The sequence below is a fragment of the Crocuta crocuta genome, unplaced genomic scaffold (genome assembly GCF_008692635.1).
Source record: "Crocuta crocuta isolate KB4526 unplaced genomic scaffold, BGI_CrCroc_1.0 scaffold231, whole genome shotgun sequence".
NCBI classification, from domain to species: Eukaryota; Metazoa; Chordata; class Mammalia; order Carnivora; family Hyaenidae; genus Crocuta; species Crocuta crocuta.
In genome coordinates this window covers 2,649,170-2,666,040 of record NW_027528357.1, presented here as the reverse complement: position 1 = coordinate 2,666,040, position 16,871 = coordinate 2,649,170, and the positions used below count along the sequence as shown (strand labels likewise).

The 16,871-nt window shown below is 35.7% G+C and overlaps 1 protein-coding gene across 6 annotated transcripts in view; it reads left to right on the top strand.

Moving 5' to 3' along the window:
• Positions 1–16,871, top strand: part of KIAA1328 (KIAA1328 ortholog) — a 334,223-nt gene that overhangs the window by 219,871 nt on the left and 97,481 nt on the right. For 5 of the 6 annotated variants that reach the window (XM_077753785.1, XM_077753788.1, XM_077753789.1 and 2 more), the window contains one exon: positions 572–679. The exons of the other annotated variant lie outside the window; for it this stretch is intronic. In XM_077753785.1, the coding sequence (XP_077609911.1) occupies positions 572–679 (108 nt within the window). The remainder of the gene's footprint in view (positions 1–571; positions 680–16,871) is intronic. 6 annotated transcript variants of the gene reach the window in all.

Genomic DNA, 16,871 nt, shown 5'->3' with positions numbered 1-16,871 from the left:
CTAGAATTCCCATTAAGACTCCGATAATCAAAATACACTTGCTTGGGAATGAATAGAAAGAAACTTGAAATTTCTAACAAAGAAAGTTAAAGTACTCCTAAAGAATCTGTAATGTTAGGGTTTTAAATGATCTTCTGACCAACTCAGTCTTCTCCAACTCCTCTGTAAATAAGAAAATTTAAGTTCCTGTAAAACTGATTTGTGTTTCTTTTATTTACATCATATTTACTTAGGAAGTGCCCATTTATTTTGACAGATTGAGGGGTTTTTTTTAATGTTTTATTTTATTTTTGAAAGACGCAGAGACAGAGCATGAGTGGAGGAGGGACAGAGAGAGAGAAAACACAGAATCCCAAGCAGGCTCCAGGCTCTGAGCTGTCAGCACAGAGCTCAAACTCATGACCTGAGCCACAGTCAGATGCTCAACTGAGCCACCCAGGCACTCCGACAGATCAAGTTTTAATTTGAAAACAATTGTTTGAGGTCTAGCTGAAAGCATATGGTCTTCCAAGAGTTACCATTCAGTTACTTAGGTTCCACAGGATTAGAAAGTCTCTAAATTTTTTTTCAGGTTAAGAAATCAAGCTGTATTTAAGACAAGAGAACTCATTGCTGCTAAAGAGTTTACTAAACCCCAAGGACTCAATCTGCATATGAATGGGGAAGACTCTGGACCAAGGTAAACCTGAGTTATGGGTGGGTGAAAGCAAGAACATGTAGGATATAGATACTAAGACACAGATATTAAGCATATGTTTAGTATATTTTTACAGCTTTATGTAAGTCCAGTTTTCTGATAATATGAATAAATACATTCTCATAAAATTTTTAAAAATATAGAAAAGTATAAAGACTAAAAATCATTCATGATCCTACCATTCAGAGATGATACTTTGAGCCTCTGCCTCTTTCTATCTTTTTTATAATAATATATTCTGTTTTGAGTAATAGAGATTATATTTATGCAGAATTTTAATTTTTGCTTTTTTCACTGTAACGTATTTTCTGATGTCATAATTTATTTTATGAAAAGTTAATGTTAATTCATTCAACAAATATTTATTGTATGGCAAGTATTGCTCAATATTTATCTATTAGCCTACTATTGAATAATATAAGATTTTGCTGTTATAAATTATTCCTTAAAGAATATTTATAGAATAAGTTTTTATTTTTACCTATGTCTTTGGTATGGATTCCTATAAATGGAACTACAAACTCAAAGTTCATATCAGTACTTTTAAGATTCTTGATTCACATGGCCCAGTTGATTTCCATAAAAGTTAAATCAGTTTTCTCCATAAAGCTATGTTTGAGAATTCTCTTTTCATGAAATTTGAAGAATTTGGGGCCATTATTTGTTCAAAAAAATTTTTTTTACCTATTCTCTTACTTCGTTCCTTCTGGATTTCATTCACAGGTATATTAGATCTTTACTGAAGTCCCTGACTCTCTGCTAACTTTTAGAATCTTTTTTTCCTTTATTCTTCATCGTGGATAATTTCCATTGATCTGTTCTCAAGTTCATCAACTCTTCTGTTATTTCCAATCTGCTGTTAAGCCCATAGAATGATTTTTTTAAATTAGATATTGGATTTTTCAGTTTTAGAATTTCCATTTGTATCTTTGTTAAAACTTCTATTTCTCTGTTGAAATTTCCTATTTTATTCATTACAAACATATTTTTCCTTTAAAATGCTTGTCTCTAACACCTGGATCATGTTGGGGCTTGTCTCCATTGATCAGCTTTAATCTTGAGTATTGGTCATGTTTTCCTTTATACATTTCGCAGTTTTTTTATTGTTTCCCGGTATTGTGAATGACTCTAGAATTCAATTGTATAGTCCTCTATACAATGTTCATTTTTTTGTGTTTAGCAAGCAGTTAACTTGACTGAATTCAAATTCCAAGCTCTATCTCCCTTGTGTAACAGTGAAAATCACTGCTGAGTTTTTTTAACTTTAACTGGGATGGATGCTTGAGTCTGCCTCATTCACTTGTAGTTCAGTGGTCAGCCCGAACTGGCAGGGTTATGACGCAGAATCTGAGGCTTTCACTCTCTCTCGCTGCCCTCTCTGGGATTTTTCCCTTTTCAGGTGCTTTGGTCAGCTCAGATTCTGTCCTCTGGGTCTTTAAGACCAACCTTCAGCTGAAAGCCATTAAAAAAGAAATTGAGAACTCTCAGTGCCTCTGTGCTCCTTATATTAGTTTCAGGTATACAGTATAGTGATTCAAAAATTCTGTACAATACTCAGTACTTGTCAAGATAAGCATATTCTTGGAGTGCCTGAGTGGCTCAGTCAGTTAAGCCTCCGACTTCAGCTCAGGTCATGATCTCAAGGTTTGTGCGTTTGGGCCCTGCGTCAGGCTCTGTGCTGACAGCTAGCTCAGAGCCTGGAGACTGTTTCAGATTCTGTGTCTCCCTCTCTCTGCCCCTCCCTTGCTCACACTGTCTCATTCTCTCTCTTTCAGAAATGAATTTTTAAAAAAACATTTAAAAGAATTTTAAAAAATATAAGCGTACTCTTAATCCCTGTCACCTATTTCACCCATCCTCCCACCTAGCTCCCTTCTGGTAACCCTCTGTTTATTCTCTATACTTCAGAGTCTGTTTGGGAGTTTATTTACTTATTTTTTCTTTTCATTTGTTTTGTTTCTTAAGTTCCACATATTAGTGAAATCATATGGTATTTCTTTCTCTGCCTGACTTATTTCCCTCAGCATGATACTCTCTAGATCCATCCATGCTGTTGCAAATGCCAAGATTTTATTCTTTTCTTATGGCCAAGTAATATTCCATTGTGTTTATATACCACATCTCCTTTTCCATTCATCTATAGATGGACACTTGGGTTGCTTCTGTATCTTGGCTCTTGTAAATAATGCTGCAGTAAACACAGGCGTGCATGTGTCTTTTTGAATAGGTGTTTTTGTTTTCTTTGGGTAAATGCCCAGTAGTAGAATTACTAGATCATATTGTAATTCTATTTTTAATATTTTGAAATATTAAATACTGTTTTCTACAGTGACTGCACCAATTTGCATTCCCACCAATGGTGCATGAGGGTTCCTTTTTCTCCACTTAGCCAATACTTGTTATTTCTTGTGTTTTTAATATTAGCCATTATGACAGGTGTAAGGTGATATCTCATTGTGGTTTTGATTTCCATTTCACTGATGGTTAGTGTTCTTGAACATCATTTTATGTGTCTGTTGGCCACCTGTATGTCTTCTTTTGAAAAATTTCTATTCAGGTTCTCTAGTCCAATTTTTAATCAGATTATTTGTTTTTTTGGTATTGGGTTCTATAAGTTCTCTATATATTTTGGATAGTGATCCTTTTAATAAGATGATTATATGGTTTTTATTCTTTCTCATAGTAATGTGATGTATTATGTTGATTGATTTGTGCATATTGAACCACCTTGCATCCCTGGAATAAATCATACTTGATAATGGTGGATGATTTTTTTAAATGTACTGTTGGATTCGGTTTGCTAATATTTTGTTGAGGATTTTTGCATCTAAGTTTATCAGAGATAATGGCCTGTAGTTATGGGGGTTTGGTTTTGGTTTTTGGCTTTTGGCTGTCGGTGAGTTGGTTTCTTGTAGTATCTTTATCTGGTTTTGGTATGGGGGTAATGCTGCCCTCATAGAATGAACTTGGAAGCTTTCCTTCCCTTCTATTGTTTGGAGAACAATAGGTATTAACTCCTTAAATGTTAGATAGAATTCATCTATGAAGCCATCTAGTCCTGGCGTTTTGTTTTTTGGGAATTTTTTGATTACTGATTCAATTTCATTGCTAGTAATCAGTCTATTAAATTTTTCTGTTTCTTTCTGATTCAGTTTTGAAAGGTTATATGTTTCTAGGAATTTCTTTCTTTTAGATCGTCCAATTTGTTGGCACATAATTTTTCATAATATTCTTTTATAATTTTTTATATTTTTGTGGTGTTGGTTGTTACTTCTCTTTCATTTCTGATTTTATTTATTTGAGTCTTAGGTTTTTTTCTTGATAATTCTGACTAAAGGCTTATGAATTTTGTTTAACTTTTCAAAGAACTAGCTCCTGGTTTTATTCATCTGTTCTGTTGTTTCTTTAGCCTCTATTTTATTTTTCTGTTCTAGCTTTACGATTTCCTTCCTCCTACTGGCTTTGGATTTCATTTATTCTGATTTTTCTGGTTCCAAAGGTGTAAGATTAGGTTGTTTATGTGAGAGTTTTCTTGTTTCTTGAGGTTGATCATAATTGCTACAAAATTCCCTCTTAGCAAAGCTTTAGCTGCATCCCAAAGCCTTTGGACTGTTGTGTTTTCATTTTCATTTGTCTCCATGTAATTTTTGATTTCCTATTGATATCCTGGTTGACCCATTCATTGTTTCGTAGCATGTTATTTTCCCTCCATGTGTTTGTTTTTTTGTTCTTTCCCAGTTTTTTCTTGTGACTGATTTTTAGTTTCATTTTTATTTATGGTCAGAAAAGATGCAATCTGATTTCAATTTTTTTAATTTATTGAGATGTGTTTTTTGGTGTAACATTATCTATTCTGGAGAATGTTCCATTTTCACTTGAAAAAAATGTGAATTCTGCTGTTTTGGGATGCAGTGTTCTAAATATATCTGTTATGTCCATCTGGTCCAATGTGTCATATTCCAGTTTATTTTTAGTTATACTTTGCTAAATTTCAAAAGGAAAACATTTTTTCTCATAAAAAGTAAAACATCCAAGGAAACATCAAGAAAAAAATCAGTCCTCTCTTATTCCTTACTGTGTTCCCTATCCTGACTATCCCGGTTGAATTAGTGTCAGTTAGCACGCTGATGTGTAGCCTTCTATACCTTTCTTTATGCCTATCTATATCCATGTATCTATATCTATCTATCTATCTACCTATAGATAGATATAGATAGATGTATCCATATCTATATATAACATCAATAAACATTTGATATAAAACTGAACACATTACTTGTTAATTACTCCTGAAGAGTGCCCGGCTAGCTTAGTTGGTAGAGCATGAGACTCTTAATTACCCCCCAAACACACTCAACAGTACTTAATGGTTACCTATTAGATTTTTAGATATAGAATTGTAGTAAGCAGAATAATTGCCCTCCACAGATGTCTGTGTTTGGAGACGACTCTAATCCCTGGAAACTCTCAGTATGTTACCTAACATGGCAATAGGACTTTGCAGATATGCTCAAGGGAACAGACTTTGAAATGGGGAGATTATCCCGGATTATGTGGGTGTGCCAAGTCTGATCACAAGTCCTAAAAAGTGGAGAATATTTTCTTTCTGGGTCAGAGAGATGGGATGGAAGGAGAAGAGATTCCAAACATAAGAGTAACTTCACCTGGGGGCACCTGGGTTGCTCAGTCAGTTAAGCGTCCAACTTCAGCTCAGGTCATGATCTCACAGTTCATGGGTTTAAGCCCTGCGTCCGGCTCTGTGCTGACAGCTAGCTCAGAGCCTGGATCCTCCTTCAGATTCTGTATCCCTCTCTCTGACCCTCTCCTGCTCACGCTCTCTCTCTCTCTCAGAAATAAATAAAACATTTAAAAACATTTTTTCTAACTTAAAAAAAAGAGTAACTTCACCTGTCATTGCTAGCTTTAAAGATGGAAGAAGGAGGTCACAAGCCAAGGAATGTAGGTAGCTTCTAGAAACATAGGACAGTCCTCAGCTGAAAGCCAGCAAAGTAATGGGGGCCTCAGTCCTCCAACTGCCAGGAAATTAATTCTGCCAAAAACACAAATGAGCAAGGAAACATTCTCCCCTAGAGCCTCCAGAAAGGAACATAGCCCTACCTATACCTCAGTGTTAGCCCAGTGAGACATGTGTCAGAATCCTGACCTACAGAACTACAGAATAATACCCTTGTGTTGTCAAAGCCACTAAATTTGTGATAATTCATTATAGCAGCAATAGAAAACTAATACAAATACTAACTTGTTTTTTATTAAGGCATAATATTCTGTGGTTTCTGTATAGACAGCAACTTGTCTAGCACTTTTGTTGTTGGACATTCAGGTTGTTTCAAGTTCTTTACTATGCACAAGGTTACAATAAGCAAGACTGTACTTATATTCTTATGTTCTAGTACTTGCATATTTCAAGAATAAACTCCCCAAAATATGTAAGTCCAAGGCTATTTTTACATAAAAGTATTTGGATGTAATTTATAGTTCTAAATTATATGAGTCCCTGCCAATTTTCTTTTCTAAAAGATTGTAGCAATTCATACTCCTGCTTGTAATTTATGAAAGTTTGCATCACTGCTGTTCAGGGAAGGGTAGTGAATCCTTTACAAACTAGTGTTCCAGTCTAAGAGATGGATGTACTTTTAAAGTTTAGGTGCATCTGGGCGTGCATGCCCCACATTACAATTATGACAAAAAATAAGGTAAGACTATACACTGTTTCCAAAAAATATGCCCAATATGCCTTTTATAATACCGTAGACCTTTTAAAATGTTAATCTACATTGTACAAGTTTGAATAAACTTTGGCAACTGCCTGGAAAGTCTGACAGCCTTTGGAAAGCCAAGAATTCTTACTCAGTAGTGTTTAAATTATTTAATCTAATGTGAGATTCAGAGAAGTAAAGGTGATGAGTTTAATCTGTCTCTTTGATTCAGTTGGCTATGAAAATAATATTATCTCCTCTAACCCCAGAAAGAGGGAGAGATGAGTCAAGGGAGAGTACATATAGCTTGAACAGCCTTCCAAGAATTATTTAAACAAAAGCGTCTGTTGATTTCAAAAAATATAGTCAAGAATTGTTGTGGGAAATGACCTTCTTTCTACCTTGCAGGGTCTTTGATTTTTGCCAGTAGAACTCCCTAGGTAAAATTTAATTTTAAGCTAAATTTTGTTTATTTGGAAATTTAAATTATCTTAGTATTAAAAATGTGTATTTAAAATATTAAACTTACTCAAGTGAGGCATTAAGAATTTGGAAGTAAAATAAATGAGATAATGAGGAAGTGAAAAACATCTTTTTTATAATTAACAACTCATTTTGAGTTAATTATATACAATTACCAAAATCTAATTGCAATTTATTTTCTATTATCTGTGGGAAGAATCACAGGCAAGGGAGCTTACATTGCTGCCTCTTGCATAAATGCTATAGAATGAAAATAAATAATATGTGAAACCTTAATGACAAATAAGAGCAAATAGTAGGGCACAGCTGAGCCAAACCATTGGAAGATAATTATCACATGAAAGATGATAATGACTCAAGAAGTCACAAGAACTCTGATTGCTTATAGGTTCTCTGGTTTGTTTTTTAGTTACTTTGATGTCTTTTTTGTTGGCTATGCAAAGATGACCCTTATAAACTAACATTGGTTCTATAATTATGTAGATTTCTAAAAATCTGACCATTTTTGTATTTTTACGTAATATTGAGCAATAATTTTTTATTAAACATCTATTATTATTTTTAATAAACTGGCATGCTAAGTACTATAGGAAATATACAGAATCCCCCTACCATCAGGTACTTGTAATAGGAGAGTAAGACAAATATACCAATATTTATCATCCATTAGATAATATAAGGGGTACAAAAGAAATAGAAAGAGATTAAGAAAAGGTTTTTGGAAGTAGTAATATTTGAAATAAGTTATAAAACATAAGGCAGAATTTTAATAGGTTAGGGGTATCTATGGATGTGTGCATGTGTTTCAGGTGGGTGAAGACTTGGAGGGTCTGAGTAAAGGAAGAAAAGCACACAGTAAGTGAGGGCTCAGTAGTATGTTTTAGTTTTACCAGAAGAGTAAGGGAAAATGAAACTAAAGATTAAATTTGTAAACTAGGTTAGATTATGAAAGAGATTAAATATCAGGCCAAAGGTTTTGGACCTGTGTGATTCAAACAATAAAAAAGTCAAGAAAAAGAACGGATTTGTGATAAAGATGATTAATTTTAAAGACCATTGGAATGAGGGCCAAGAATACCAGATTTTAGGGGCACCTGGGTGGCTCAGTCACTTAAGCATCTGACTTCAGCTCAGGTCATGATCTCATGGTTCATGGGTTCATCAGGCTCTGTGCTGACAGCTAGCTCAGAGCCTAGAGCCTGTCTTTGGATTCTGTGACTCCCTCTCTCTGTGACCCTCCCCTGTTCACACTGTCTCTATCTCTCTCTCAAAAATAAAACATTAAGAAAAAAAAATTTTAAAGAAATAAAAGAATACCAGGTTTTAGTCTTTCCAATAATTAACCATGTGACTTTAAAAATAATGCTCTGCTCCTCCATCTCCTTGCCTTTGAATGAGAGAGTTCAACTAGATCTTTACTGGATTTCTTCCATCTCTAACATTATTTTCTCTAATTATTAAACAGATTGGATTTCTAAGCTAAGCTTACCTAGTGTATAAGTAGAAATTTGCATCTAATTCTCCTAAGGGAAATTGAAGTTAGAGGTTTAGACTTAGGAGTCATCTAGATTGGTGTTGCCCCTGTGGGAATGGTTATTAATTTCTGAGAAAAAGTTCAGAGAAATGTAAACATAACCTTAGAAAATGCCTAGATGTGAGAACCTGAAAAAAAACAAGAGTGGCAATGTGAAAAGTTGTCAAAGAAGCAAGCTGGTGTGGTTCATGGAAACAAAAGAAGAAAAGCAGAAATGGAACCTTGGAAAGAAATTTGGTTGAGAGAGTATAATATTGAGGAAAGGAATGACCTAAAATTTTTATAATCCTGGGAGGTGGCTGGTGAAAGAAAAGATTGCAAGAAATGAATAATTGATGGAACACAGTCCTAGAAAAGATAGGGAAATCAATTTCTATCACTGGTCAACTTCTCACTTATTTGTTACAGGCTTCTCTTTCTCTGCTTGTACCTGCACCCGCCCCGTTTCTTTTTTCTACACATTCTCCCTATGTGACCTTATCTAGGTCCTTAGCTTTAAATATCCTCTATATGCTGATGACTCCCAAATTTGTTTCTACAGGCCTGACCTTCTCCCCTCATCCCCCATCATTAAACCCATGGATCCTGGGTATACAGGACTTCCACTAAGCTGTCTGATAGACATCTCACAGATAACAAAGCCAAAACAGAAATCTTATTTCCCTTTTCCAATCCCCCTACCCCACATTCACCCTGTCCTAGATTTTGTTTTAATAAATAGTAGCTACTAAAGTCAAAAAATATCCTTCACTTCTCTCCTTCCTTCTGTCTCCCCTCCCAAGCAATCTGTAAGCATATTCTTTTATTTCCATTCTATCTCCAAAATGTATGTACTCCTCCCACCACAGTACAAGCCTGGGCTTCTGTAGAGAGTTTTGTTGTTACCCTCATACAGTTTATTTTCTGTAGCAGATGGAAAGATCATTCAAAAATAGCAGTCTATTACTCCCTGGCCTCAAATTCTTCAAAGACTCCTTGATGCATATAGAATGAAATCTCAATTCCTTGGCTATCTTAGAACATTCTATATAATCTGGCTTCTGGTTAGCTCATTTATACCACTCTCCTTCTTAAACAGTTAGTGACCCTTACTTAAAATTTAAACTTCTTACCGTGGCCTTTATGCTTTTCTCTCTTGACTTTGCACTTTCTTCCTTGATTTCTATGTTCCAACTTCATTGGCCTTGGTCTTCTTTCAGTTTCTAGTACATGCTGCATAATACCTATATCTGTTTTTAGCACTCTTAATTCTCTTCTTCCTTGTGTTAACTTTTTAGATGAGAGCTTAACTTTTATCTCCTAAGAAGGTACTTTTCTGGTCATCTTATGTAAAGCATGTGTCTCTCATTGTTCCCTATTCCAGTATTCCAAAGTCCCATTTGCCAGCACCCAACGTTAAGCTTCATGAGGGCAAGGATCACAACTGTCTTCTTATATATGATTATTATATTATATCTTCCATATGTTTGAATATTGTATATTCAGCCTATAGTATGTGCTCATAAAATATTGGTGCAATGAATTTTTTTTTAAATCTCAATCTTCTCAGTAAAGTATGAAGTGAGATCATCTACTACAAAAGATGACAGTAAAGACAGTATCTGGGAGGAGGAAAGAGATACTTGGAATAATCTCAGGGGAAGGTTTAATACAAGTCATCAAAAGGTGATGAATAAGAAGTATTATATCCAGAATAGAAAAAAAATCACTCAAATTGATCAGGTAAACTACCCTAAGATGCAACTCTCAGAAGTAAACACAGGCAGTCAATACATATATAAAATCTCACAACTAATCTTGGGATAATACGAATTAAAAGCAACAAAAAAGATACCACTTTTTAAATTAATGAACAGGCAGAATTGAAAGAGTTAATAATTTATTATCAAAAGTTAACAAGAGTGTGCAGAAACAAGCATTTTAATGCACTCCTGTTATGGATGCAGATTGCTAGAACCATGTTGATGGTTAATTTGGCAATATCATTTTACAGTCATTTTTAAATATCAGTGATAATTGATACAGCAATTCCTCTTCTGATTATCTACCCCTGTCTTCTAACTTCATTCCCTTCCTCTTTTAAACTCACAACCTTTTGGCCTAAAAATTGTTCATGTAAAAAGAGAACATTTCTCCAATGTCTGTTTCAAAGTTCTTTAATACCCTGACTGATGTACATGGGTGGGGATCTCTGCTGTCTATCATAGATACGTTAGAAGTCATCAGTAAAATTGCAGACTTGGGCTCAGAGACATCCCATTATAAAGCATAACTAAACTAAAATGAAAAAAATGTTTGCTTTTAATTGAATGTCACACAGCTTCAATAATAGAGAAAATTTCAGGGATTGGACAGTAATTTTCCTCTCATCTCTCAAATCCTTTTGAGCCATAATTAAAAAAAAAAAAATGCTTCCTTTTAGTACTTTCTTCTAGACCCACATTTCAGTCTTTTAATCATTTACCTTTTTGTAAAATATAAAAATCATCACTTAAACATAGAAATTCTACTCCTAGGCAACATTCATCTACAACAAGACTTCTGTGTGAAAACTCACAGCAGTATTATTCGTACCAGCCAAAAAGTGGACACACAACCCAAATGTCTAGCAACTGATGAATGGATAAGCAGAACATCATATATCCATCCATAGAATGGAATATTTGGCAATAAGAAGAGACAAAGTACTAATGCATGCTATGATATGGATGAACCTGGAAAAAAAGCTAAATGAAAGGTCTCACAAAAGACCATGAATTATATTTTCCACTTGTATGAAATGTTCATAAATGAATTAGTCATTGTTAAGTGTAGGGAGAGGGGAATGAGAAGCGACTACAAATGAGCACCAGGTTCCTTTGGGGGGGGTGTTAGAATTATTCTAAAATTAGATTGTGGTGATGGTTGCACAAGTCTAAACTCACTAAGAATTATTGTAAATGGGTGGATTTATGGTATACTATAAACTGGTATACTATAAAAATTACTATAGCTTTTAAATTTTCCCTCTATTTTTGATATTGTTCCATATTCAAAATAAATTAAATGCAGCTAAGAACAAAAGAAATGTTACAAAGTGTCACATGCTTTTAGACCATGTCAGCCTTTTTCTCTTTCTCCTCAAGATTTTTTTTTTTGCCCACATGCCCCTTCCTCTAGTTGATAATTGCTTTTTTAAACTTAATTCTCCAACATGACATCCCATTCTGTTTTCATAACAGATGCAATACCACGACAAGTAGTAGCAAATATTCAGATCCTTTTTATGAGAGCTTTGTCCTGGTGAATGATCATTTGATTTTTGAAAGTCGCATATAACCAACAATTTTGAAAAGGTAAATTGGTGATAAATATAATTTATGGAATCAACTTTTCTATTTTCTTCATTTTAACCAATAAAGAAGATGGCAGCATTTCACCAGTCTGGTGCCTCTTCTGTCCAAACCTGAACGTGACCTTGTTTGGTCTTCAAGAGCAAAGCTTCATTCTTACATTCCATAGTAGGGCACATCCCTTGCTACAAACACTGATTTTTAAATAACTAATAGACTGAAACATAAGGCTACTTAAGGTTCTCCTAAGCTATCATCTGTACAAATGCTGTGTTACTTTGCATATTGATGGCATTCAAATAGGAAAAGATAAATCTTTTGTCCCCTTGTATGTGACATAGCATGTCCTTAGAATTAGCTTCTTCATGGGTAATATCTACATGTTATTGATTCTAAATATTTTTTAACTATATTTGTCATCTTAATATGTTGTGCGTTTGTGGGATAAATATTTTCTAAAATGACAATTCATAGATTCTCAGGATGTTAAATTAGTTGGCTGTGTATCCTTTTCCTAGGGTCTGATTTATAGGCATATGGAGTAGGGGATAGAGAGAATCATCTATAGAAATTAGACTAATTTCCTGAAGAGTATTGCTGCTACCACTGGTTAAATACAAGAAGCTGGATAATAAATTATATAATCATTTACATTTTATATGCTGCACACAAATGGATAGAGTCGTGGTGGTTTTTACCCTTCACTTTAACAAATGTACACAAATCTTTGTAAAAGTAATTTTCTCCCCAGACTACATTAATGGGATTGGGAAATTAGAAGTTTCATTGCCACTCGAGTCAGCTTGCTTTGATAACCTGATTCCAAGATTTATTTGTAGTAAGAGCAGTTTGATTTCTGTTTAGACAGTGATTGCCTATCCTTTCCAATCTAAAATATATGGGTTCTTGTCCCAACATGGAACAAGGGTGACATCTTGCATATTGAACATCTTGCATTGTTTCCCAGGAGATAGAGAAAAACAGTAGTCTTGGAGGTTCAGCTGGTTACAAAGTATCAGGGGTGCCTAAGTGGCTCAGTTAGTTAAGTGTCCAACTCTTGGTTTTGGCTTACGTCATGATCTCACAGTTTGTGAAATTAAGACCCATATCAGGCTCTGTGCTAACAGCATGGAACTTGCTTAGGATTCTCTAAATAAATAAATAAATAAATAAATAAATAAATAAATAAATAAATAAACTTTTAAAAACTACCTTTTATTTAGCATCACTTTTTCAAGCCCCAATAAATACAGATTAGTCTGAAGCCTAAAACTTCAGTTTTCATTGTCCTATCAGATCTTTGGTAGTATCCAAAGGACTGTTTCTGGACCTAACTGATATGTCTAAGTCTTGATTCTTTTTTTTTTTCTACAAGTATGAAAGCTTTTTCTTTGAAAGGAATCGGTAAACATTGCCATGTTCCATTTATACAACTGAAGTATTTGCATAAGATATTTTGCAGTGGCAGGAGGGAGTAAGAGCTAAGACAAAATGGGTGAAAGCCTAAAACATTTTACCAAAAACATCACATAGGCATATAAGACTTTTATATAACTGTAAAAGGGTGGAGGCCGCAAGGTTATGATCGGTGATTATTAAGTCAATTTTTTATTCTTGTATTCAGAAGTCCTAAGAGTAGTCTCTAAAAAATATATACAATTTTTNATCATATGTTTACACGTATAGGAGGATTAGGAGGAACTTTACTGAGGACCATGGGGGAGAAGAAGGGGGGAAATGGTGGGGGAAAGGGAGAGAGGCAAACCATGAGAGACTCTTGAATGCTGAGAAACAAACTGAGGACTGATGAATGTGGGGGGGAGGGGGGAGATGGCATGGAGGAGGGCATTTGTGGGGATGAGCACTGGGAGCTTTATGGAAACCAATTTGACAATAAACTATTTGTAAAATAAAAAATATATATATACAATTTTTTGTTGCCATAAATGGTTTTTATTTTTACTTAGCAATAGCTTTAAATGGCTTTTCTAACTATCTGGATATAGTTAAAAAATTGATTTTTGGATTCAAGACAATTGAATACACAAAGGACAATCACATACAAACACAAAGGTTTAAAAACAAGTGCATCCTTTTATTTGTAGAAGTATGTATGTAGGGACTTCCTGGGTAGATAGAGTAACTGGAGGTTTGTTTGAAGATCAGATGAAAAGAAACAATGACTGTGTTTCTGAGCATACATTTTGATCCTAAAGTGTCTGAGGATATGGTTGTGATCTTGATTAGCCCATGGTTTGTTGTGGGCAGACGCCTGTCTCAGAAGGACTGGCTATTACATATGAAACGGGGCTAATTTTTGATAATCCTACAGAGAAAATCTCATATTGAACTCAACTCATTTGTTTTTCACCTTGCTCCTGTGGTGAAGAGGATTGATTTCTGTGTTGCTTTTGCGATTTGGCATTTTCTCCTTTGGTAAACAGTGTGTGCAAGCTTTAATCCTCTAACCTTGAATCTGAGCTCTGGGCTATTTGATCGAAAGCGAATCTTTCTTTGTTACATCATGTGACATGGTGAAGGACTGTATTAGTCAGGGTCAACCAGAGAACAGAACCAGTAGGAGATATATATTATGAGATATATTGCAAGGAAGTGGCTTACACTAAGCAAGTCTGAAGTGCACAAGGCAGGCTGTCAGGAAGCTCAGGCTTCGAACTCTCAGGTACAGGCTGAAGCTGCTGTCCACAGGAATGATGGTTTCTTTTTCAGGGAAGCCTCAGCTCTGCCTTTAAAACTTTTCAGGGGCGCCTGGGTGGCTCAGTCGGTTAAACGTCCAACTTCAGTGCATGTCATGATCTTGCGGTTCGTAGGTTCAAGCCCTGCATCAGGCTCTGTGCTGACAGCCAGTTCAGAGCCTGGAGCCTGTTTCAGATTCTGTGTCTCCCTCTCTCTGACCCTACCCTGCTCACGCTGTCTCTTTCTCTCTCTCAGAAATAAATATAACATTAAAAACATTTTTTAATAAAAAAATAAAACTTTTAAAAAAATTGAATCAGGCCCACCCAAATTCCCTAAGATATTCTGGATTTTAATCACATCTGCAAAATACCTTCACAGCAGTTCCTAGATTAGTGTTTGACTAGTTTTCTGGGTGATGTAGCCTAGCTAATCGACACATAAAAGGACCACCACAACCCACCTGGTGTCAGCTTAGCACCCATACACATCTCCTTCAACTATACTTAATATCCAAACAAAGATCACTAGAAAGGCATACTTCCACCTATCGTGATACAATTACCTCACATACAGCTGAAAGCATGCTAACCCCTCCCCTAGAGGAGGATGGGAAGTCTTTGGATGATGGTCGTTGTTCTTGATATCCTATAATTTTAATGCTATGATGTAAATTCTAATTTTTTCAATATTTTTTAAAAGTCTTTTTATTTAGAGAAAGAGAGAGAGCATGTGTACACAAGCAGGGGAAGGGGCAGAGAGGGAGAGGAGAGAGAGAATCCCAAGTGGGAATTCTTCCAAGGGCTTGATGTGGGGCTCAGTCTCATGAACCATGAGATTATGGCCTGAGCCAAATGAAGAGTGGGACACTCAGCCGACTAAGCCACCCATGCACCCCAAAGTTAAGTATTATTAATGCATCTTATGTTAGATGATAAAAGGATGAAAAGAAAGAAAAACAAAAAAATGTACTTAATATGCATATACACACATAACAATGTAAGGAAGAAACACTTGTAAATATTAGTCTTTATCTCTGCAACCGGCCACATGGCTGTAGCTGGTATTTATAACTACTTATTTCTGTTACCCATTCTGTATTCCCTTTGGCATCAGCAAACACTTAAGCTGGTCATCGTTCTTTGTCCAGTAAGATGACCCATGCCTTCATTCCTGAGGGGGCCAGGCCATTACCATCATGTCTGAATTGGATTGTTGTAGCTTCCCATTGACTTTAATCATAGGATATAGTAACTGAGAGACACCCTAAGGAATCTCTTATATCCCTGACATACTCTTCCTTATCTCCATATGTGGTAGCAACCAACTTCCCTCTCAGACGAATCATCCCGCCCTGTATAGCAACCCTCTTCTTTGGTTGTTAACTTAGAACCATGAAGAGCCCAAAGTGACCACATGGCATATCAACTTCTAGCTCAATGGAATCCATGTTACATCTCCTCATGGAAGTATTCTTCCTTTGGAACTAAGACCTCTAGAGCAAGAGATCCTAAGGTCATAGGGAACAGAAGCAAAAATTTGCTAATAAATCACTCCGGGTAATAGTGCATAGAGCCTATTTCTGACCTTTCTTTTTTGGACTTAGGAATCCTAGCTATGAAAGAAATAACACCACATATTGAGCACTGATTTAGAGCATCCTGGCAGACGTTTCTCCAATCACATAAGGTATTCCTTCCTACCTGGCACTATTGCTGAGACATTAGGCCATTTTGCTGTACTATCAAGATAGCTGCTTCAAGATGATTGGGGTTATGGTAAAACCAATAACTTCCATTAGTATTGGTCTTTTGCCATATTTCATTTTCTGTAAAGTAAGTTCCTTGATCAGAGGCAATGCTCTGTAAAATACCATTGTAGTGGGCAAGACGTTCTATAGGTCCATGGATAGTAACTTTGGTAGAAGCATTATGTGCACAGTAAGAAAGCCCATATCCAGCGTAAATGTTTATTCCAGGAAGATATATCTACAGCTCCATGACAGCTACAAATACCAGATACTTACAGTCTGTCAAGTGAAAAAAGAATATATAGCTAGAATGAATGCTGTGGCACTAGATTAATGTTGAAGACATTAGTATATATTCATTTACTTAATCTGCTCAGGCTGCCATAACCAAATACCAAAGATCAGGTGGCTTAAACAACAGAAATTTGTTTTCTCACAGTTCTGAAGCTTAGAAATGTGAAATCAGGGGCGCCTGGGTGGCTTAGTCGGTTAAGCGTCCGACTTTCGCTTAGGTCATGATCTCGCGGTTCATGGGTTCGAGCCCCGCGTCGGGCTCTGTGCTGACTGCCAGCTCGGAGCCTGGAGCCTGTTTCAGTCTGTGACTCCCTCTCTCTCTGACCCTCCCCTGCTCTCTCTCTCTCTCTCTCTCTCCTAGAAATAA